General features: G+C 39.9%; 1 protein-coding gene and 1 long non-coding RNA gene across 2 annotated transcripts in view; one reads left to right on the top strand and one right to left on the bottom strand.

Annotated features, from left to right (window-relative positions):
• VAV3 (vav guanine nucleotide exchange factor 3) overlaps positions 1-19,279 on the top strand; it is a 425,599-nt gene extending 406,320 nt beyond the window's left edge. The window contains exons 26-27 of the mRNA XM_081493863.1: positions 16,224-16,375; positions 17,045-19,279. Coding sequence (XP_081349989.1) covers positions 16,224-16,375; positions 17,045-17,086 — 194 coding nt within the window. The 3' untranslated portion in view covers positions 17,087-19,279. The remainder of the gene's footprint in view (positions 1-16,223; positions 16,376-17,044) is intronic.
• Positions 1-25,035, bottom strand: part of LOC145507379 (uncharacterized) — a 58,360-nt gene that overhangs the window by 28,866 nt on the left and 4,459 nt on the right. The window lies entirely within an intron of this gene.

Here is a 25,035-nt window from a genome sequence, read left to right on the forward strand (position 1 = left end):
TTACTTATTCATTCATTTGTTCTTTTAGTCAACAAATATTTATTCAACACTGTGTGCCAAGTTCTGTTCTGGATGCTAAATATAACAGTGAATAAGATGGACAGTGCTTCTACTAAGTCGCTTCAGTCGTGTCTGACTCTGTGCAACACTATGGACTGTAGCCCCGCCTGGCTCCTCTGTCCTTGGGATTCTCCAGGCAAGAATACCGGAGTGGGTTGCCATGCCCTCCCTCAAGGGGATCTTCCTGACCCCGAGATTGAATCTGTGTCTCTTTAAGTCTCCTGCGTTGGCAGATGGGTTCTTTACCATTAGTGCCACTGAACAAACGTAAAACAAATACCTTCATGTGTGTGTGTTAGTGGCTCAGTTGTGTCTTACTCTTTGCGACCCCATGAACTGTAGCCTACCAGGCTCCTCTGCCCATGGAATTCTCCAGGCAAGAATACTGGAGTGGGTTGCCATTCTCTTCTCCCGGGGATCTTCCCTACCAAGGGATCAAACCCCAGTCCCCCCACATTGCAGGCAGATCCTTCACCATCTGAGCCACCAAATTCTCCTAAGTTTTGTGAAGCAGATGCACAGGTGAAAAGGTACAGCAAGAGGACCTGTTTAACCTGGAAGGTCAGGGAAGGACATTTTGAAGAAGTGGCATCTAGGTGAAATTTACAAGATCTACAGACAGTTGGCAGGGTGTGGGTTACTGAAGAGTAGGGAAACACCAGAGTGAAGAAGCAGTTTGTATGAAAGACATTAACAGGAAATAACTTGACACACTTAAAGAATTAGAAGGGCGCCAAAATGTTTAGAACATAGTGAGTGGATTCTAATATGTACAATGGAAATGTAGTGGAGCATTATAAGCAGAAAATGATATGAACTGATTTACGTTGTTTTGAAAGATCGCTGCCTACTCTGTGAGAATGGCTTGGAGAGAGGCATGGACAGAAGAAAGGAGTGAGGAAAATTCCACAGATGTCCAGGGGAGGGATGATGGAGCTTTGGACAAAAGTTGAATAAGGACAGTGGAGCAAGACAATGGGCTGATTTAGATATAATCTAGAGATTGAATTCACTGGATAAACGAATTGAGGTAGAAACAGTACATGTGTGATATACAAGTATCTGCCTTAGATGACCCAAATGGTGAAACAATGGCCTGATCAAGAAACAAAAGGGATATAACACATACAAAGGAGAAGGTAATATATTCAGTTTTGCACAAATTTTTAGTATCTGTGCATACTCAATGGTTCAGTAGGCAGCTGATACTAAGAAGAGTGGTTGGGGTTGAAGATAAGAGTTTTATGAATCATTCATACTTCATTTCACAGTTTCCATACAATATATATTAATTGTATTGTTTTTATATAGGTTTAGCAATTTCTTCAAGTGTATTGCTCCCTGATGCCTTAGAAACCAGGCCCCTTTGCTTCTTATTCTCAAATTTCACTTTGCACAGCGCGTCTCATAAAACATGTGTTTAGGAAGGGCTAAATGAGTGAAGTCAGAGCCTAAGGTCTTTGGGAAACATAGCAGGTATTAAAGCACTATGTTATTTGAAAAAAATAGGGAAAGATGACTGGGTTTGAAAACAAATATAGAACAGCTTGATCGTTTTGAAGCTATGACAAATCTTATAGCAATTCTTCAAAAACTGACAAAGGCTTCCTGGGTCTTTGGGACCGTACAAGTGACCTTGCAGGAAAAAGTAAAAGCCAGAGCCAAGCCTACTTCTTCCTAGTGCAGTTGCTTTCCATTCACACAGGTACCTGTGTGCTTAAACTTCATTTTAGCCAGCGTTTTAGAAACTTGGAGAATTTGTATCATTCATATTTATTTAACTCACTGTAACATAACTTGCTTATTCCTGATAATTCTTTAAATATCTTGATATCTTAGCCTATTTATTAGTTTTGTCACAGTGTTAATAGTGGATAATATTTATCTCCTTTATACAAACTCCTCAAACATCCACTGAGTTTTTAACTTCTTGCCCTTGCAGTTCAACATACCTATATGTATCCACTCATATTCTGATCTCCTAATTTTATCCTCAGTCTTTCATCTTCTTTTTCCTTGGTCATTTGGGATGTGACTTTGATTTAATCTAATTTTATGCTGGTAATTTAAATATTTGTTTTAATCTCATAAAATAGCTTCCTGAGCTGCCATAAAAATTACCATAAATTGAGGGGATTAATATCAACAGAAATTTACTCTTATTGTTTTGGAGGCCACAAGTCTGAAATCAAAATGTTGGCAGGGTTGGTTCCTGCTGGAGTCTCTGAGGGACAGTTCACTGCATGCCTCCCTCCTAGTTTCTGGATGGCTGCTGGCAGTCCTTGGTGGCCCCTGGCTTATAGACATCACTCCCAATCTCTGCCTTGTCTTCACATCACCTTTTCCTCTGTGTGTCATCTCCCTTTCTCTTCTTTTATAAAGAAACTTATTTCATTTACAGTTCATCCTAACACAGGATGATTTCATCTTGAGATCCTTAACTTATATCTGCAAAAACCTATTTTCCAAATAAGATCACATTCACACGTCTTAGGTGGACATAACTTTTGCAGGGGCTGAAGGCAGTGGAGGGATGAGGGATGGGTGGGGGTGAGGCACCCTTCAATTCACTATAATCTCACAGTACTAATTTTAAATTTTTCTCCAAATTTTTCCATCCTTTTCTTTTTTTGTTGGAGTTATCAGAAGACTGTGCATTTTTAGGGTAGACTGGTTCAGTTCAGTTGCTCAGTCATGTCTGACTCTTTGCGACCCCATGAACTGCAGCACGCCAGGCCTCCCTGTCCATCACCAACTCCCAGAGTCCACACAAACCCATGTCCATCGAGTCGGTGATGCCATCCAACCATCTCATCCTCTGTCGTCTCCTTCTCCTCCTGCCCTCAATCTTTCCCAGCACCAGGGTCTTTTCAAATGAGTCAGCTCTTGACATCAGGTGGCCAAAGTATTGGAGTTTCAACTTCAGCATCAGTCCTTCCAATGAATATTCAGGACTGATTTCCTTTAGGATGGGCTGGTTGGATCTCCTTGCAGTCCAAGGGACTCTCCAAAGTCTTCTCCAACACCACAGTTCAAAAGCAATTCTTCTGTGCTCAGCTTTCTTTATAGTCCAACTCTCACATCCATACATGACCACTAGAAAAACCATAACCTTGACTAGACGGAGGTAGTCAATGGATAGGGAATTAGAAGGTAAACATTACCTTAATACAAAGAAGTGTACTCAATGGCTTGTAACTTTCCTACAGTGAAATGCATGGTCTTCCTGAGAGAGGGTACTTCTACCCAATGAAAGTTTCCCCAATAACCTACATGAGTGATTGTCTGAAATATTATAAAATATACTTGATACAGATTAAGAATTAAGTAATTCTGATATTTAATAATTTAATTTTTAAAAGAATACTATGTTATTCAAACACCTTTCACATATATTAATGTCTCCAACCTAGTGTTCCATGAACTCCCAGCCCCATGAGAAGCATCCAGGGAAGGTTTCATTGGTTAAATAAATGTACCAGAAATGCTGCTTATATGATATAGCAAAGTGACAAGTTTCCCTAGTTTATCTCATCCTGCAACTCTGTCTCCTAGTGTCTCAACATATGTAATGTTTGCATTATGTGCTTTAAGAGAGTTAAATATTTTATGTACTTAGAACAATGTCTGGCACATGGGAAGTGCAAAATACACACTTTTTTCCTGGGCTAAGGTGGTTCTAACATATTGCTGACATTTTTTATATTCTTTTCCTTAGGATGTCTGTCACATCCACAGAATTTACTGTTCTTGGGCAACTGATCAACTACAGCAGCACATCTTCATTATTAGGTTATGTTGGGCTTCCCTTTTTTATTTACTTATATCAGGAGCTTTACTAGCTACTATAAGGCATTTTTATCCTGAACCTGATAGCTTTAACAGTTAGTAACCAGGACCCAGGGTCACTTCAGAAATCTATAGCTTGCAGACTGAAATTCTACAGATACAAGTAACTTCACTCAATGCTATCTTTTTTCATGTTTCAAAGCTCAAAAAGCAGTCTATATGTTTCAACATGTCTCATTTTTGTATACTGTTCTTTCTATAAACCTTATTTTCTAAAGTTAAAACTTCTCTCAGTATGTGTAATGCTCCCTAACTGACTATGGTATCCTCATGTGGCAGCCTGACCCAAGGCTTTGGTTTTTCTAGCCTCACTCTCCTCTAAAACAAACATGAACTGAGAAGAATTCTTTTTTTTTTTTTCCCTCGCTAAAATTTGGATTAGGCTCCTAGCTTTGAGGAACAATGCTGAGAGCTCTTTTTTGCCTCATATATACCACCAGTGTCTAGCTTTCCCTGCTGAATTCCAGATCTGCAAAAGGGAGCAGGTATTAACTCTGCAACTCTCACCTTTCCTAATAGCATGAGAAGTTGAATACAAACTTGGTCAAGGTTTCATTTCATTCACAGCTTTAAGAAGTCAATGTTTTAAGAATCCATTTGCACGAGACACTCTACCACACATACCCCTTGGTTGTTACATGCTAGCTTAACAGCTGAACAACAGACAGGAATGCAGGGGGATTCTAGGATTGAGGCTTCTCAGTCTTCATGTCAACCCTGGTAGAGGCTTTTTAAAGCAAATATCTTTTGTGACATTTCCGAGAGGTCGTCTTCAGGTTTCACTTATACTCAGGTGACCTTATGTCCACAACTACACAAAGCACCTAATTATTTTTTGAACAAAATTTTTAAAATGCTTATTTTGTTCCAGAAACTTGACTTATTGTAGCTATTTACCATCATTAGTTATCTCTTCGACTCTTGAAACCCTATGGACTTTAGCCCCCCAGGCTCCTCTGTCCATGGAATTCTCCAGACAAGAATACTGGAGTGGGTTGTCATGCCCTCCTCCAGAGCCCTGCTTCCTGACCCAGAGATCAAACCTGTGTCTCCTACATTGGCAGGCGTATTCTTTACCACTAGTGCCACCTGGGAAGCCTGTCTCTTCAAAGCTGCTCAAAGTTAAATATACTATATACACACTCTACCACAATAACCTTTGATATGATGTGCTTTGTTCCCTTCCTTGCTGCATTTCTTTTTCAATAAACTACTCAGATTTATCAATCCCTTGTCATATACATGGTTGCCAAATTTGTCACCATCCTGGCCACATTGCTGTGAACACACTCAAATTTTTAAGAATGGAGCACAAGCATTTCAGGATTGGCTAACTTGCTCATTCAAATCTTTTCCTATTCAGAGCTCCATCTTCCCCAGTTAATTTTCCCTCTTTTTCTTCATTGTTCTTCCTCATAGGGAAGTTCTCCAAGAACTTCTTTTCTCATCTCTTCTTTAGTTGTTACAGTCTCACCAGTAATCCCCACAGGTCCCCACATTCATTCATTTGACAGATCTTAACACATATATATGGAATCTAGAAAAACGGTATGGATGAGCCTATTTGCAGGGCAGGAATAGACACAGACGTGGAGGACAGACTTGTGGACATAGCATGGGAAGAAGAGGGTGGGACAAATTTGAGAGAATAGCACTGACATATATACACTACCATATGTAAAATAGATAGCTAGCAGAAAGCTGCTCTATAGCAAGGGAACTCAGGCTGGTGCTCTGTAACACCAGGGGTGGTGTTAACACTAGAGGGGTGGGATATGGGGGTGGGGTTGGAGGAAGACTTATGAGAGAGAGGACATCTGTATACTTATGGCTGATTCATGTTGTTGCATGGCAGAAACCAGCACAACGTTGTAAAGCAATTATCCTCCAATTAAAAATAAATTTGAAAAAACAGATCTTTATTGAGGGCCTGCTGCAGGATGAACATTGTTCAAATTACTGAGGATATACAGCAGTGGAAAAAAAGAAAAAAGGACAAGTCTGTGCCTTTGTGGAACTCACATGGTAGTGGGGACAGTGGATAATAGATAAAAATAAATTATATAGTTTACTAGAAGAAAGGCCAAAAAGGCAAAATGGTTGTCTGAAGAGGCCTTACAAATAGCTGTGAAAGGAAGAGAAGTGAAAGGCAAAGGAGAACAGGAAAGATATATCCATCTCAGTGCAGAGTTTCAAAGAATAGCAAGGAGAGATAAGAAAGCCTTCCTCAGTGATCAATGCAAAGAAGTAGAGGAAAACAACAGAATAGGAAAGACTAGAGATCTCTTCAAGAAAATTATGGATATCAAGGGAACATTTCATGCAAAGATGGGCTCAATAAAGGACAGAAATGGTATGGACCTAACAGAAGCAGAAGATATTAAGAAGAGGTGGCAAGAATACACAGAAGAACTATACAAAAAAGATCTTTATGACCCAGATAACCATGATGCTGTCATCACTTACTTCAGGGCCAGACATCCTGGAATGCGAAGTCAAGTGGGCCTTAGGAAGCAGCACTACAAACAAAGCTAGTGAAGGTGATGAAATTCCAGTTGAGCTATTTCAAATCCTAAAAGACAATGCTGTGAAAGTGCTGCACTCAATATGCCAGCAAATTTGGAAAACTCAGCAGTGGCCACAGGACTGGAAAAGGTCAGTTTTCATTCCAATCCCAAAGAAAGGCAATGCCAAAGAATGTTTAAACTACTGCACAGTTGCAGTCATCTCACACGCTAGCAAAGTAATGCCCTAAATTTTCCAATATAGGCTTCAACAGTGCATGAACCAAGAACTTCCAGATGGTCAAGCTGGATTTAGAAAAGGCAGAGGAACCAGAGATCAAATTGCCAACATCCACTGGATCATCAAAAAAGCAAGAGAGTTGCGGAAGAACATCTATTTCTGCTTTATTGACTATGCCAAAGCCTTTGACTGTGGATCACAATAAACTGTGGCAAATTCTGAAAGAGATGGGAATACCAGACCACCTGACCTGCCTCTTGAGAAATCTGTATGCAGGTCAAGAAGCAACCATTAGAACAGGACATGGAACAACAGACTGGTTCCAAATTGAGAAAGGAGTTTGTCAAGGCTGTATATTGTCACCCTGCTTATTTAACTTATAAGTAGAGTACATCACACTGGGCTGGATGAACCGCAAGCTGGAATCAGGACTGCCAGAAGAAATATCAATAACCTCAGGTATGTGCATGACACTACCCTTATGGCAGAAAGTGAAGAGGAACTAAAGAGCCTCTTGATGAAAATGAAAAAGGAGAGAGAAAAAGCTGGCTTAAAATTCAACTTTCAAAAAACAAAGATCATGGCATATGGTCTCATCACTTCTGGCAAATTGATGGGGAAAAAATGGTAATAGCTACAGACTTGATTTTCTTGAGCTCCAAAATCACTGCAGATGGAGACTGCATCCATGAAATTAAAAGACTCTTGCTTCTGGGAAGAAAAGCTATGACCAACCTAGACAGCATATTAAAAAGCAGAGACATCACTTTGCCGACAAAGGTCTATTTAGTCAAATCTAAGGTTTTTCCAGTACTCATGCATGGATGTGAAAGTTGGACCATAAAGAAAGCTGAGCACTGAAGAATTGATGCTTTTGAACTGTGGTGTTGGAGAAGACTTTTGCGAGTCCCTTGGGCTACAAGGAGATCCAACCAGTCCATCCTAAAGGAAATCAGTCCTGTATATTCTTTGGAAGGACTGATGCTGAAGTTGAAGCTCCAGTACTTTGGCCACCTGATGTGAAGAACTGACTCATTGGAAAGGACCCTGATGCTGGGAAAGGTTGAAGGCAGGAGGAGAAGGGGATGACAGAGGATGAGATGGTTGGATGGCATCACCGACTTGATGGGCATGAGTTTGAGCAAGCTCCGGGAGTTGGTGATGGACAGGGAAGCCTGGCGTGCTGCAGTCCATGGGGTCACAAAGAGTTGGACATGACTGAGTGACTGAACTGAACTGATACTAGAAGTTGGTGAGTGTTCTGGAAAAATAATTTAACAATGTAATGCTACTCAGGGATTCTGGGAGTGGTTTATGATTTTAACTGAGGTGGTCAGGTGATGAAGAACAAAACTAGAGATTCGTTTTTCTTCCTTTTGGTTGTTTAGTAGAGAGCTGGTTCAGCAGTTTTGAATTTTCTTCATAGTAGAACAGACTAGTATCAGCTGCTGGCTTCACAAATTCCCCTTTCTAACAAGGTCACTTGGATGACCAGTTCTATGGTTTCTTTGGGCTGCTGTAACAAAATACCATAGATCAAGTGTCTTAACAACCCTAGAAATGTATGGCTCATGCTTCTGGATGTTGGGAAGTTCAAGGTGAAGGTGCTGACAGATTTGGTATCTGGTAATAACCTGCTCTCTGGTTCACAGAAGGTGCCGTGTATCCTCAGTTGGTGGAAAGGAATGAGGAAGCTCTGTGGGATAGCTTTTGTAAGAGCACTAATCCCATTCATGGGGGCTTCATTCTCATGACCTAAGCACCTCTGCAAAGCCTCACTTCCTAGCACCATCACATGAGGCATTAAGTTTCAACATATGAATTTGGGGGATGATGAGGGGGTCACAAATATCTGGTCCATAGTAAACGGGAAGTTTCTACTATTATAAACTCACATAAATACCCTAATCCATCTGAAGAGCAGGCTACTGAACTTTGACCATGCTCATCCTCAGCAGTAGGACAGTGGGAATTTAGGGGACTCTGTGCCCTCTAACTACTTCTTTGCTTGTATATCACTCCCCACCCCACTCCCCGCAATAATCTCAGGTTTTTCTCTGTACCACATGGCACAATTGGTATGTGTCCATGGCTCTTTTATGGGGCATTGGGGTAAGCCTCATTGTGAAAGAACTGTTGAATAAAAACTCAAGGAAGTGCACACAGAGGAGCCAGTGCAAAGGAAGGCACATATATGACATGTGCAACGTGAACAGAGCAGCAGAGATGGAGACAGAGAGCAGATCAGCCTATGTGCAGCTGTGGAAGACTTTAGCTTTTACTCTGGAAGAAATGGGAAGCCATTGGAAGGGTTTAAACAGAGGGGGAACATGGTCTGACTGTAATCAGATTGTTCTAGAGAGCCTGGCTGGCTACAGTCCATAGAATCGCGAAGAATAGACTGAAGCGACTGAGTACATGAGCGCAGCAACAGTGTAGAAACAGGAAGACCAGTCAGGAGGCTTATGCAGCAATTCGGCAGCCTGGACCAACACACAGCCAGACAGGTGATATATTGGGTTGGCTAAAATGTTCATTCAGGTTTTCCTATAGTATCTTATGGAAAAACCTGAACGAACTTTTTGGCCAACCCAGTATTATAATGGTGACCCAGCAGGACATTCTGACACATCAGATGTGAGATAGAATAGCAAGAGAATATTCTAAGATGACTGTAAGGTTTTTGGCTTAAGCAACTGGAAGATCGGAGTTTTTTTTTTTTAGGGAAGTACTCAAATGGAGCCTAAATTCTACTCACAGCACTATCTAAGATGAGTGATTTCTGTATCTCAGTATCAACTCTCTCTCTTCACTAATTTGTAAGCTCTTTGAAGTCTGATGCTCTGTCTTAAAGAGTAAGCATTTAGAATAAAGTTCACATCTTGGTAAACTAGATGCCTATAAATAATCTAAGTCCCCTGAAATGTCAAATGATCTCATTTTCCATAACAATAAGGCCTTATAATACTCAGTTTTTCTCGTTAATGGCTTTATATATTTAGATTGTGCAGTATTGAATACCAAGTAGCTGTTTATATTCACAATAAGTCTAAGTATTCCTTGTCATATCTTTGAATTTTAGGTTAGAGGTGATTTGTCCATTTACCAGATGTCAGCATTCAATTAAATAAAACCAATATTATATATAGTGGAGAGAGAGAGTTGATACTGAGATACGGAAATCACTCATATTAGATAGTGCTGTGAGCAGAATTTAGGCTCCATTTGAGTACCTCCCTAAAAAAAAAATCTCCAATCTTCCAGTTGCTTAAGCCAAAAACCTTACAGTCATCTGAGAATATTCTCTTGCTATTCTATCTCACATCTGATGTGTCAGAATGTCCTGTTAGGTCACTGTCATAATTCAACCAATCTGAATTAGTTTCTTCAGTGACAATATATAAAACATACAATAAACACTGTGCATTTGAGGAGACTGGGGGAACAGATATTTGATACTATGTCTATGAATGTTGCTGCAAGTCTAAGAAGACATGAATAGGTTCTAAAATAAAACTAGATTAAGGATCAAAAATTTAAATTAAACATTCATTAAATTCTCAACATGTTCTCTGTTGCTAGGCCATCTGTAGATGATCCTGGTAAAAGGAATTCCTGGATCCTTCATAGTGGGTCCACATAGGAACATAGTTCTTCAGGAAAATCTCTAGGCCACTACTGGGCCCAAACTCAGGGACAACTGTATTGGTGATGGTACCACTGGTACAATTGTCTGATATTTTTTACTGATAACTTTTTTTTTTTTTTAACATAAATGAGTGTGAATACCTGTGGTTGTTACAACTAAAGGCTTGGCATTAGGTAATTCCTGTCCCAGAGAATAATTAGCAAATGCTTAGCCTCATCTTCAGTTATACAAATGATGGATAATTAAGTGGTATTTCAAAAATACTTTGATTTAATAATCAATACCTTAAGGACAAGTGTTGATTGAGCTTGGTCTCTGCAGTGTACAAATTTCAAATGTTATTGAAAATTGAGTGGATTTTCATTTGCTCATGAACATGAATAGCCTAATCAAGGCAGAGCGTAACATTTTAAAGCAATGCTACGTTAACTTTGACAACAGAAATATATGTGTCGATACCAGTTCACTAGTACTTTTTATTCTACTGTGAACATTGTGTTCCTTTTTTAATTGACATACTTCTGTGGCTCTGTCCTCTCAGTCAAGTCTCAAAACTGAATAATATTCAGTAGTGATTTGCCAGTCAGTTTATAATGGTTATGCCAATAGCTTTTGTTTCTATTAGAAAATGTCAGTATTTCAAGTTTTAACTTGGAAGAGTTAATATTTGACTGTACTTTTAATAACTCCTAATGAGAACTATCAAGTCACTAGACTATGAGCCACTTATTTGCTAATGTTCCACAAACATTAGCCCATTTGAATGCCTGGTATCATATGAAATTAACCAGAGAGACCTACCTGGCTGTGATGGTCTCTCTGAGCAACGTTCTCCGTTTGTGCTAATAAGGAGTTGAAAGTATTTGAGGAAGGAGGAAAGTTAGGCCCTAAACTAAGGCATGCAGTTTGCAAATGATTCTTTCAATGAAAAAGGTCTCAACATAGATTTAATATTATCTCAGTGGATACAGATATGAATAAAAGTTCTTTCTCTTAAGAAGCTTCCTGGAATAAGATGATGTACTAGCACCAGGCTCCCTATAGTACTAGGTGGTGAATGAATTTTAGGCCAGGAAGTAAAAGGAATGGGAGGTTATAATCCCTCAATGTTCCCACTTGAATGTCACTATTACTCAGCTGTTTCTATTCCATTCCAGGATATGCACCTACCAATAATTCTTATATTAGCGTCTTGGTACAGTTGGAGGAGTATGATGTAGAAAACGTCTATCTGTATATGTGTGTAGAAATAGGTGGATGTAGTCTCACTATGGGTATAAATGTTTGATAGGTTAAACCATTTTGCAAAATATCTTTATCAAATACTTTATTCTGACATTGCTTACATCTAGATTTAAGCCCATACTTTCCTAGCGAGACACATTCTTTTACACTCTTATCTCCGTAGGTGCCAGGCATTCAAATGCTGTTTTGCCAGCTTACAAGAATTTAGGACCCAAAGGCAGTGAAAATTGATATGTAGAAAGAGTGACAACAATAAGTCATGCTACAATGTGCAGAAAACTAGAAAGCATCTTACCAGGACTTAAAATGTTTGGCTGAGAGCTACATATTGGGATGTAAGAGGTTAATCAGTTTCTCTCCTGAGAAGATTCCTCAGGCCTATGGTATGGTTAATGCCAAGAGACATACAGTATTTAGCAGCTGTTCAGCATCTCAGAAAAAAATGATAGTTATTGTAGGAATATCATTGATAGATTATGGCTCTCAGGGATCCTGGGAAACAAGACATGAACATATTTCATGTTCTTTCCTTTGTGTTGTGGCAGGTTTTGTTGGAAGTCTTTGAGCAGTTAAGCGAGCAAAGATGAGCTCAGTGAATAGGAGGAGGAGCTATCTACCTAAATTTGAGATTTAAGTACCACTTAGTTATATTTTCATTGATTTCTTATTTCTTCCTGCTAGAGTTAACTTATCTTTTGTTATCTTTCAGACTCTTGACTTGAATTACCTTCATCAGAAATTTTGGGGAAATACCACTTTTTTTTATTACTCCATGGATAAATAGTCCCAGAAAGAGAATCAAGGATGGACACTTAGAAAACAGTTTGAGGAGCAAATTCTCATTACACGGAAGTAATGAGTAGAATGAAGAGTTCTCCTAAATGTGTTGGCACCAGATTTTCTGCCAATAGTAGAGTTAGGGTACCATTTTCCTCATTCAGTTAGAGATGGCATCCTTTCCTCTCTTTAACAATAGATATAACATGACTTTGAAAATCAAACAAACCAGTTACATTGCATGGCAATACAAAGTCAACTGCACAGATTATAAAATTAGTTGTATGGGCACATACTGCTACATTAAAAAAAAAAAGTGTAACTTGGAACATGCAGTGGACTAGAAGAGAACCTTGATTATCAACAAGGATACACTTCAGGGTAGGTTAAATATGGGAGGCCACTTATGAAAAAAGTGTCATGCATGCATCAATTTATATATGAATCCAAGAACCACTGAACCCCTCCTTTCAGTTCCTCTGCCCAGTCTGTTTGGTTGGAATCTAAGCACCCCTTTAATGAGCTACTGCTATTCTTAGGTACAAGAGTATGTTAATAACCCAGATTCTTTCAAGTTCATCGTTAAGGTGAGGTCTGCCTTCTCAAGAACCAGGATGGTAGCTATCGCATTCCAGACAGCAGGGTAAAATAAAGAACAAGAAAAGGGCGAAGGTGTGTGCCAGCTGCCTTCCCAGGAAAGATGCCTCACGATACTTTTGCTTACATCCCATCCCAGTAGCAAGAACTTAAGAGTCTCTGGGCAAACATAGCTCAACCAAATAACTTATTACATGGATTAAGGGGAAAATAAATATTGGGAGAAGGTTTACAATCACACTTCCTTTTCTGTTGCAGTGGCACCTTGGCATCAGCAGGGAGAGTTTTAAAACTGTCTAAGGTGGTACCTGAAGCAGAGGGATAGATGCAGAGTAGGCAGCAGTGAAGAGCCTTGACTCAAGTCACACTACCTAGGTTTGAATCTAGGTTGTTCTCAAATATGAAGAAGAAATATTATGGGCGCCTTCCCCTGAGTTTTTGTGATCATTAAATGAATATAAAGCACTGACCATGGCATCTGATACTTTCAAACCATTTGATAATTTTAGCCCTGATTATTAAAAGTAAAGTGAGAGGTTTTTGAGCATCTAAATGCATAGATATTTTCTGTACCCTACAACTGGGGGATATATTTACTCTCTTTTCCAGATATTTTATTTTTGGAAATGAGCTACCATGCACATGCTGGTTTGGAGGATGAGGGTGGTTCCTAACAAATTTTACGAGTGATTTTCTTGAATTTTCAATGGCTTCTACATATTTCATTCACCCTGTAGGCTCTTACTTCTTTATATCAGTTTTAATGTGAAGTGTATTACATTAAGAATTTACATGATCCCCATCTCCACTGATGTGACAAAGTAGGAATTGTGCACCACATCAACAGAAAGCCATCGTTGGGTGGAAGGGGTTCAGCGATGGCAGCATGGAGGGGTATGCTATGTTCACCTGTAAAGGGTTGGATCGCTCTGAACTGCATTAATGTCAATCAAAATGTAAAAATCTGGCTTGTTCTTCGTTTAGAAATGGTGATAGAAGACAAATGGGTGAAAGTGAAGCTTGATATTTCAACTTTGATGTGACAATTTTCTTAAGGTTATAGACAACGAAATAGCTGTGTCAAGATATGTTTTGCCAACACCTAAATGCTCTTTGCTTCTCTCTTTTTCTTTCCTTCTCTAAGCCCCTTCTTTGTTCTGTGGGTTTTCTTTTGTAACTCCACCAGACTACAGCTTTGTCCCCCCTTCTTCCACTCCTTTCTGGTCAGGTACTGCTTTACTGCTTTTATATGTCTTTTCAACTTGCTTTTGTTTGCAAGATTTTGACTTCTGTGTATGGCTTCTCATATAGATACATCTCCTCACAAACAGCCCCTCCAGTCACATTCCCACCATGCACTTTCCTTTTCTCTGTCATCAAGTCATCGTTTGTCTTGACATTCCAATCCTCTAGTTTTATGTGTGTGCTCATGTTATGTATTTCAGCAAGACATTTTTTCTTTCATCAGTTGGAAAGAGTTGAGAGGTGAAAGTATTAAGGGAGAATGAAGTGCTTTATAAAACTAGTTTTCTTGAGGATCAGAAATTTTAGTTAGGAAAAGCCAGTGTTCATGTCTTTCCATTAATAAAATAAATAGGACCCAAATCCCAACTTTATCTCCAAATATAAGAATAGAATTTAGTTCATATTACTTTGAAGGATGACTATTCATCTGCTTGTGCAGGGCATTTTGGTCTTAATTTCTGTCATTAGCCAGAGAATGTAAGGGCTGTTTATGTGACATGTAGGGAGTACATGATGACTGAATAAAGTATGTTTTCTTACAGATTTTTAAAAATTTATCTGTAAATCCCAATGGAATAATAAAATATAGTACTAGAAGGCCCTTACAAGTCATCTAGTGTAGACATTTCATTTTATAGGTGAGAAGAATGTGGCCCAGAGGGGTTAAGAGAACTGTACAAGGTTGCACAGTTAAGTTGATGATGGGTTTTTCCATCACTAGGGTGTTTTTATGTGCACGACTCTAAGAGTAGTGCCCCAGTAATGGGATGGTTTTCAGTAAGGAAACTATTAAAGTGGTTTGTGTCCGAACAGTAAAATAAAATGACCTATTTTTGCTCCCTTTACGGTTCTGAAATCTACAGCATTGCCATTCGTTTATCTTATGATGGACACCTGGAGACTAAAAAATTTCTATCATTGCAAAGCTCTGGCAAATAGGCTAGAGATCCTAGTCTCCAAGAGGGCACACTTTTCCAGGGTGACAGTCATAACTGTAGCTGCTAGACACTGGGAACTGTTAAAAATATGATGTATGGCATTTCCCATGTTTTTTTTTCCCTTTCTTATACTTCAGTTTCTCTACTGTTTAAGGTTTATAAAGTTCCACCAATCCCAGGTGAGTGATTCTCAGAATCACTGAAAATATAATTGAAAACACTTTATAACCCCAAGGAGCAACAGGTAGAGATGTTAATATGAAATGTGTTCTGAAACACCAGAAACGAACAGATGTCCAGCTTGAACTGAGTTTTCCTTTCAGGAGAGGCAGGTGAGGGCAAAGAAGAGGTTAGCTCCTCTCCTACCATTAAAAAAAAAATCTAAGTATAGGAGGCGAACACCCTGAATCTTGTTTTTGGTTATGTATTTCAGTAAAGATTTTCTATACCATCTGAGCCACCAGGAAAGTTCTATAAGATTTGTTTGAAACTAAGAAGATATATGGATGGTGTTTATTATTTTTTTCCATGAAACATGATTTAAGCTTCTTCACAAGTGAAATTATATATAAAAGAGTAACTGTCTCTAAATAGTTTTAACTAAAAAAAGGCTGGTTGGGGGGAGGAGATGCCATTTGACTAGAAGTGATGACATGGATTCAGTAGACGCCTTTCAGAGCAAAACAAAGAGTTGATTGTTTTGAGTCTTAGTTGACAAGCTTACAAGATAAAAATGTGAAGCTTTTACCATAGAGGTAAAAATGGATTACTATGCCGTCAATAGGAAATTTATGCTAGTTATTTGAGATTCTGTCACCTTAGATAGTAACTTAGATATTAACCTTTTTTCCCACCAAACTACAAAACCTAGTCCCTGTTTGGAAGTTCCTATGAAGAACATGAAAACAGAATAATGGGTCTTTAAACTTTGTGAACCTGACTACTGCTGATTGAATTGAAACAGCAGTTTTGCTGCTTTCAAGCCCCTCTGCCATCATCACTAGTCTGTAATGAAATCACGGCTGTGCATCTTGATAGCATCTATAACATCCGTCTGATTAGCTTCTTATGGTTGGTAAAGTGCAAATCCATTCTGATGCCCCATCATTTCTTTACAGTGTTAAGTCCAAAGGTGCTGGGCATCGCCATTGCTCGGTATGACTTCTGTGCCAGAGATATGCGAGAACTGTCCCTGCTGAAAGGAGACGTGGTGAAGATTTACACGAAGATGAGCGCCAACGGCTGGTGGAGAGGAGAAGTAAACGGCAGGGTGAGCATCCCTCTCTGTGCTCATCATGTAGATGAAGGGGGCTTGGCAGCCACTGGGACCCGTGGTGCTGGGGGGGGGGAACCCCTATGCTACCTTACAGTTGTCACCCCCACAGAGTCCTGGCTCCACATAGGTAGTGTTGCTTACTGAAAACAGGGACTCCAGAAAAATGCATTGCGTGACTAGGATACTGACATAAATAAAGCTTACGTAGGTAAATTTGATGGCTTTCTATCGGGAAAAGGGTTTAGGAGCATGTCGGTTCTTTTGAGTCTGTAAGCCTCTTTTTAAGTCGAGCATCAGCTTTATGTGGAGCACAAAATATCTGTGAGAGCTGCTGGTCTAAATTAGAAAGAGCAGGCATAGGACCTCTGTCTTTATGTCTTGTTCAATAGCAGAAAGAGAGAGCATTAAGTAGTAGAACCTCTTAATTTACATATTTGTGTCCTGGCAGATTAGAACACCGTTGAAGCGTATTTTATTCCACCCTTTCTACCAATCACTCTATTGGGCTTTTAGGAGCAGTTTAAACCAATCTTCTTCATCTGCAGTGGGCATTAAACCCTAGCTTAATTCTGGGTGTTATGAAAATGAAATGCTTGTTTGTAGAGCCTTTTGAAGTGCTGGATCAAGAGTCACACTGCTGTGTTGGTTGCTTTTCCTTTTTAGGTGGGCTGGTTTCCATCCACGTATGTGGAAGAGGATGAATAAATTCCAGTCCAGCGTTGCACTGCACCAGGAATTTCAGAGAAGGGATTAACAGCAGCCTGTACAGCATTATGAATTCACTGAAGTGTTTAAAAAGCTGCGTTTCTGGCTATTCAACATCTTCCCTCTCTTTCCCCTCCTAAGTCTTAATGCTAGGATTTCTAAAGATGCTGGTACTGACAGATTAATGGCTCGCCCAGAGCTATGCAAGAAACAGCCTGCCCGTCTGTCATCGTCAGGGACCAGGGTAAAGCCAAAAGCTTTTCCTCCCCCAGAAAGCCCTGAAAGCACATTGGTTCCTGTTTCTTTTTATTTCGTCCAGCCAGACGCCATGAATGCCAGCCATTAGTAAATGTTTAATGTGTATTTACTTTCTTCTCATGTGCCATTCTCCAGAATTTTTGATGGTACAAAGAAGCAGAAGTTTAATTTTGCTTTCTCCAGCATGAAGAAAAATGGGAGTTCTGCCACTGGGGCAGCTTATTGAAAAGGTCCAGCATTACTTGTCTTAAATCGCCTGGCAAGGTGACTCATTGCCTGGCAAACACTTTTACCCCCCCACTACCACCAATGTTCCTCATGTGAAAGTTTAAGAGGCAAAGGCTCAGCTTTGCTTAGTAAGTGACATATGTGGGAGGGAGGAGTTAATTATTCATTTGAAGTCCTGATTATATTTGCAAACTTTTTCATAAGACAGACCCAAAAAAGTGGATAAAAGAGTATCTTCATGTTAAATCTTCACAACCTTCATGATTCATAGGGTTATTTTAGAAAATGTAATACTTCACTTTATGAGATAATCTTGGCTGGGTATGTTTTTTTAGGTAGTTACAAGTAACCTGAGTTAAGGTGCCATTGTTTACATAAACAGACCAATGACTATGATTTATAGTAAGTCATTTCAGAGAAGCAACATTATTAATGTATGCTTTTTCCTCCTCCCTGACACCCCTGCCCAAATGAAAAAGACCTGGGACATACATCCTGATTCCCACATTTTCCTGGAGTATTTACAGTAGCACAAACAACTTCATTGAGGATTTCTGAAGGAAAGCACATTAAGGTCCTTTATGCATTTCAGGGACACAAAGAAGGGTCACTAGACTTTTCTGATCTTATCCACTGTGGGTTCCCAGTACTCACTGAGGTTCTTCCCATCTGAGTCCATTTCCAGGTATGTATTAACTGGTGGGAAGATAAAAGTCTGCAGTGCATTTATTTGACCAAGTCTTCACTGTTTATATGAGGAGTCTAAGTACATTTTTCCTGGGATGTACAGAGTGCCCAGTCAAGAGAATCAAGTTAAGACACTAACTTGGCCCTTTCCTGATGAAATATTTTCTCCATAGCAGAAGTCATGTTCTGACAAGATTCAGTGTCTACAGAAAACATTAGAAGCATTAACTTCATAGAGCCAAATTAGGAACATTTAGTTCTGAAATCTTGGATCATCTTTAAAATGAGGTGGGTGTGATTGGCCTTCTCCCCAACCCACTGAGGGCCAGAACTTGATGTTTGGTGATACTCTCCCTTTAGAGACCCTCGTGGGCTAGGACTTCTCAAATAGGATAGATTCAGGACCTTTACCTCAGAATTATGTAAACTGTGATTGTGTTTTAGAAAAGTTACTTGCTAAAACCAGTTAAGTTTTTGTATATGTGTAAATGATCATGAAATTGAGTTTTGTAAGATGTTCTGTATAGTGAAGTTACACACTCAAGGTGTCTCTTGGAGTGGATTCTTTCCCATAAAGTCTTATCTGCAACATTGTGTCTGGGTAATGTTTTGTCTGTTACTGTCTGCCAAATGTTACTGAGAGAGCAGCTTCATACAAACTGAAACACTCCTGTGTAAAGTACTGTAGCTTGTGCTGTTGCTTTTGTTGTTATTTTAGCCAATAGACTCCCTCTCTTGCTGCATTTCATGGAACTGGGGGTTTCCCAGCAGAGGATATTAGCGTCCCTTTTCATGACCTTGCCATTTACACCTTTGTCTATGTTTAATACTTCATATTGGAAACTTTAAATGCTGCAGATTTGTGTAGATTTCTAATACCAAAGACAGAAGTAAATGTTTTCCATATACTTTGTCTTGCCTGTATGCAGCCCTGTGTAATATGGTGAATTAGAGTGGTATTTCACTTTGTAATATTTTGTAAATATGTCAATATAATAAATAGTTACTACTTGCATTACATTGATTGAGAGCGGAAGTCTTTCCATCGAACAGTTCCATACATAATTCAACATGTGCAGATCTCATCATAAACACTACTAGAAGCCCTGTGATCTGCAGTAGTTGCAGATAATATATCACTAACATGCTTACCATGTGCCACACAGTTCTAAATGCTTTATGTGCTCTAATTTACAATAACCCCAGGAGGTATAACCCCATATTATCTCCACTTTTCAGATGAAGGAACAGGCATTTTGAGAGGCTGTAGCTTGACCCACCTTACAGAGCTGGCAGGTGTCAGAGATAGAGTTCCAACTTGGGTGGTCTGACTCCAGAGACTGTACCACCACACTTAATAGGGGCAAAAGGATTTCATTGGTGGCTCAGCGGTAAAGAATCTGCCTGCCAATACAGGAGACACAGGTTCGATCCCTGAGTCGGGAAGATCCCCTTGAGATGGAAATGGCAACCCACTCCAATATTCTTGCCTGGGAGATCCCATTAGACAGCGAAGCCTGGTGGGCCACAGTCCACAGTTTTGCAAAGAGTCAGACATGACTTAGAAACTAAACAAAAACAACAGGGGCAAAAGGGAGATTAGGGATGTAAGACTGCATAGTCGAGCAGCTGTGATACAAAACAGTGGTTTAAATGATTGAAGATAAACAAAATTCAGAAACATTCTCCTATTCCTGCCTCCTAAAAGAGAGCCTCAAACAAATATTGCCTAGAGAGATAGGTGTCAGAGATTGACCTTTTTCTACTTTGATTCAACCTTTCCATAGAAAATGATGAAGTGCTAAGCCAGAGAGACTTGGAGGCAAGTTTCCTTTGGCAGAGCAGCCTGTGGGTTGTCCCCAGTGGTGGAGGCAGATTGGCTCAGAACAGCAGGGAAGCCCATTCCTTCTAAAGAGCAGAGAAGGTCAGTTCCAAGGTAATAGCATCTGGGTGATGTCCCCAGCACACTGTACTCAGAAATACAAAATCTCCCCTATTTCATTATAGTATGGTGGGTTACCCCAGTCTTGACTCCCACTACTTGAAGGGCTGATTCCTTTGGATTTCTCTTCAACATATTATCATTATGGGACTTTAGACCTTGTATCTTATCATCACCACTCTTAGCACTACCAATCATGATAAGAACTCCCTCTTTATTTATTAGTTAACATGGGAATAACCCTTATAAATCATTAAAGTATTGTCTTCCATCAAGTAACTGAAGTAAAATATATTGATAATTGGTCTTTAGGTGCCTTGCTTTGTTCTATTTAATTTGACAACTGTATAAAAGAGTGATAAAAGCATCGCCCCAGACATCAGCATCTCTGGGTTCCCATCCCATCCCCACCACACGGGCTTAGCCAATCAATATAATAGCAGCAGGTATTTGATAGGATGGTTGTGGGACTCAACTGAGACCGTACATATAAAGTGTAATTGTGTCTGTCTTACATTGAGCCATTTTTATCACTGTCATGGCAGTCACTGTCGGATGGATTTGCTGTCAAATTTGGGTAGATGCTGTATGAATCTTTGAATTCCTTCAGTATAAGTCAGGCTCACTTACTGGATTAAGGGGCAAAACCACAGATTCTCAATTAGACAGTCTTTCTAGGAATGATGTTAAATCATTTGGTATCATAGAAAGTAGAAGTTTTAGCAGTTGCACCTGGGTTCAAACCCCAGCACCACCAGTGACTTCCTGGGCACCAATTTCATCTTCTGTAATAAAGGGATAATTACAAGTGTCTGAGAGAACTGAAGGATAAACCATAATATATGAAGAAAAAGATGCCAGTAAAGAGCCTGGCACACGATAGGTACTCAAGAAATGTTGATCCCCTTTCCCTGATGAAATATAAAATGCTTAGGGACCAGATTATGAACTGGAAGCTTTAATTTTAAATACTAAAGCTCATGTTTTCTTACACATGATTACATTTTGAGCATTCAAATTACAGGTGGAATAAAAAGGTGTGTGTTCAGGAAGATTAATATTCAAACCCACAAACAACCTCAGAAGTTGAATTTAACAGCTCTACATTATTTTTGACTAGGAAAATAGGATTATCACCCACCTCATAATCATTTAGACTTAGTCCATTAGTCACTTCCTTTTTCAGTGAAACTAGTTTTCTGGGATTGGTTGAGCTCTGATTAGAAATGTTATGCTCTAGTGTCTGGCAGACTTTGGAAGGTATCTTATTCTAAGTAATGAACAAGTCCCTAAAAAGAGGTCAAAAGGAATCCTTTCTCAAGTTAAGTGACATCAGTTAGACAGGATTCAGGGAAATAGTGACAGAAAAACAACTCCTCTTGAAGCACTCTAGACTGGCTCTGTCAGAAGTTCCAGAATTTCTAGGCACAGTACAATCACAGTGACCCAGACATTGAGAGACCTCAGAGCAGAAACAGAATGAACACAGATCACTCCTCGCCCTGTCTGCTAATGGACACTGGGGTCCACGCTGTGCCCGGGGGTGGGGGGTAAACCCCAGAATAATGGACCCCCTCTGCAGGCACAGTCCTGGCCCCTCTCCAGCGGGGCAACCCTGGAGAAAGCACAGAGAACCCCTGAATCTTTGTCTCTGAGAATGAAGGGGTTAACCAGTTGAAAATCATTATTTCTATCTAGGCTCCATGGTTTTATGAAGTTATTCTGAACCACAGAAGAAACAAAAGACTTCACCAACATATAGAGGTTTTAGAACATGCTAGTACTAACTAGGACAGTCAAATCTCTGTTCAGCTGTGCTCAAAATTCTTTGCACAATCATTTTGTGGCTGTCAGTGGCACAGGGGCAGATCCATGGGTCTGCCGTGTGCACCATGGTACCCTTCGTACCCATCCACTGGCACATGCTGGAAGCCGAGGAACGTTCGTGGAGTGAACAGTCCCCAGCAATCCTGTGTGGGGACCTGTGGGCAGGCGCTGGCCCTAGGTTCTATGGCTGAAGAGCTAAATGTGCTTTGACTCTAGCAGTTGAGTTCTGTGTGGGTGGTTGCAACTGAACCTCAGAAGCCACAGCTCCTTGAGGTGGCACTGGAGACTGGCCAGTTCTTGGCTGCTGTCATGACACCAGCCACCTTTCTCTCCTTCTGAATTAATTGCTTAGGCATGTGTGCTCTGGACATCACACCACCTGGGCTGCCCCAGCAGTACTTTTCAGTTGTTACTGCTCCATGCCCACAGGCAGCAGAATGCACATGATCTGCATTTAGTACATTTTCCTTCTGCCAATGATAAACAAAATAAGTATCCCTACATTTGGGATCTACAGCTCATGGAATCTTTTCAGACTTCATCTCACTGAATATGGAGCAGCACAACCCTGAAAGGCAGGTAGGGCAACCTTCATCTATGGAACAACAACGCACAGGAACATCCAATTTCTCAGAATTCCTAAGGCCTTTCTCCAGAGGAGCTTCTATCTACACGGTGGGCATTTGCTGAGGTCCTAGGTCAAGAGGCAGCACAACTGGGTCAAAATCCTCCTACTTCTTGCTGTCAGCACATACTGATGTGTTTGAAATGTGTCAATAAATTTAATAATGTCTCAAAGTCTGATCAGCAAATGCCTTTGGATTTTCTAGTGATTTGAATGACCTTGCCTCCATGAGGGTAAATTTTTAATAAATTAGGTTTTATCTCCTCATTTGAATGTTTTAAAAAAATTTCATCTCATTTAATTCTGAGAATTCAAAGGTTGGTAACATTGCATCTTTGAATCATGAAAACTCTCGTTCTGGTTGAATAACTCTTCTACACAAGAGCTAGAACTAGTTTTTAAAGCAATGTGACCTATTTTAATATTCTAATCAACCTTTTTGTCTAAGCAACAGCATAGATTAATGGTCAAGGCCTCAGCTTTAGAACTGGACTGTCGGGCTCCACCACATACTGGCTGTATGACCCTGGGCAAACTGCTTACACTGCTTGCTCCTCAGCTTCTCTTTAGTTAAGATGGGGTGATGAAGCACCTTATTTCAGACAGTGTTCATGAGGATCAAATGGGGCAACATGTATAAACAAAGCTTTCATATTATTTGCATTTGGGCCATTTAATATACAAAAATAAACGTTACAGGCTAAATTCAGGCATAAAAAAAAACCTCTTGTATATATGTATATTTACCTTTAGAAGAATCATCTTAAGATAACTTTTCACATTAGAAGGCCTTTAAAATTGATGACCACAAATCAAACACAGCACATGATATATTAGTTGTCTACTTCTATGTAAGAAATGAGTCCAACCCTTATCCATGGAGGACAAAAAACATCTTTTTTCCCAAAAAACATCTATTTTCCCACAGTTTCTGTGGGCCAGGAATCAGGGAATATATTAGTGGGGGTTTCTGGCTCAGAATCTCCCATAAGCCCTCAAAACAGTCACCCAGGGCTGCAGTCATCTCACAGCTCAAGTAGGGGAGAATGAGCTTTCAAGATCAGTCACGTGGGCCTCTCTACATGACTGACTTACAAGATGGCAGCTGGCTTTTCCTAAAATCATACCATCCAAGAGGGAGAGGGCAAGAGCACTCAAGGTGTAAGCTACTCTCTTTATACTTAATCTCAGAAGTAACAGCCCATCACCTTGATCTATTCTACTCCTTAGAAAGTGAGCTACTAAACCACCTCACATTCAAGGAGAAGGAAGGGATTATACACAGCCTGAATACCTGGACAAAGAGATCACTGGGGACCATCTTAGCAACTGGGTAAACTGAAAGCTCTTTTAAGCCAAGTACGAGGTTCACCTGAAAAGCATAGGTTACTTTTGGTGAAATTTAGTTGATTAAAATTTAGTTGTTTAAAAAAAAAAGATTAAAAAAAATAGTTTCTTGTTGATTCCTTAAGTCAATTATTTGTCGTGTTCCAGACTCTTGCAGAGGATATAGGCAATAATAAGAGGAATGACTCCTCAGAGTTGCTCATTTTCTGTCCTTTCTCATTTAGGAAATGCCCTTCCTGGGAGTCTGTGCAGGGAAAGGATGAGAGAAGGAGGAGTGCTTTCAGACACATAGGAAGTGGAATCAATCTCACAGTAACAGAAAAGTGAAAGCAGCAACCCAGTATGCCGTGGAAATACAGCTGTTGAGATTTTAAAATTATAATATCTCCAAGTGTGGGGCAAATCATCTGTTCATTCAAGAAATATACATTGAGCTCCTTCGATGTATTCCACCATTGAAAGGCTTTGAGGATACAACAACAAACCTGCCAGTTCCTACACTTGAGAAGCTTACATGCTTGCAGATGATGACAAGCAATAAAGAGATACATGGAATTAGGTACTGAGAGGTGTTACTGAAGGAGGAAAAAAGCAAAATAAGTGTTACTCTTCATAGGGTGGTTAAGGAAATTAGTTTTGAACAAAACCCAAAATTAAGTGAGAGAGGAAAAAAAGGTGTGAATAACTATGTGCTTAGAGTTTGTAGAATAGTAAGGTCCAGTATTCTTGTGGAGATAATCCCACAGACAGAGGAGCCTGACAGGCTACAGTCCATGGAGTGGCAAAGAGTCAGACATGACTGAGTATGCATGCAAGGTGCAGTGGGGTTGCAGAGTCACAAGGAAAACAGTAAGAGGAGATCATGTCAGAGAGCTTCTTCGGGCAGATTGGGTTGATCTTGAGGGCCCAGTAATGAGGGAGGAGAGAGCCACTGGAGGGCTTTAAACTGGGCGATGACATGATCCCATGTATATTTCAGACGCTCACAGAGGATGCTATAGCTTAGACAGAGCTAAACCTGGGAAATAACACTCT

This window comes from Giraffa tippelskirchi, chromosome 5 (assembly GCF_054371585.1).
Source record: "Giraffa tippelskirchi isolate mGirTip1 chromosome 5, T2T-mGirTip1v1.2.pri, whole genome shotgun sequence".
Lineage (NCBI taxonomy): Eukaryota > Metazoa > Chordata > Mammalia > Artiodactyla > Giraffidae > Giraffa > Giraffa tippelskirchi.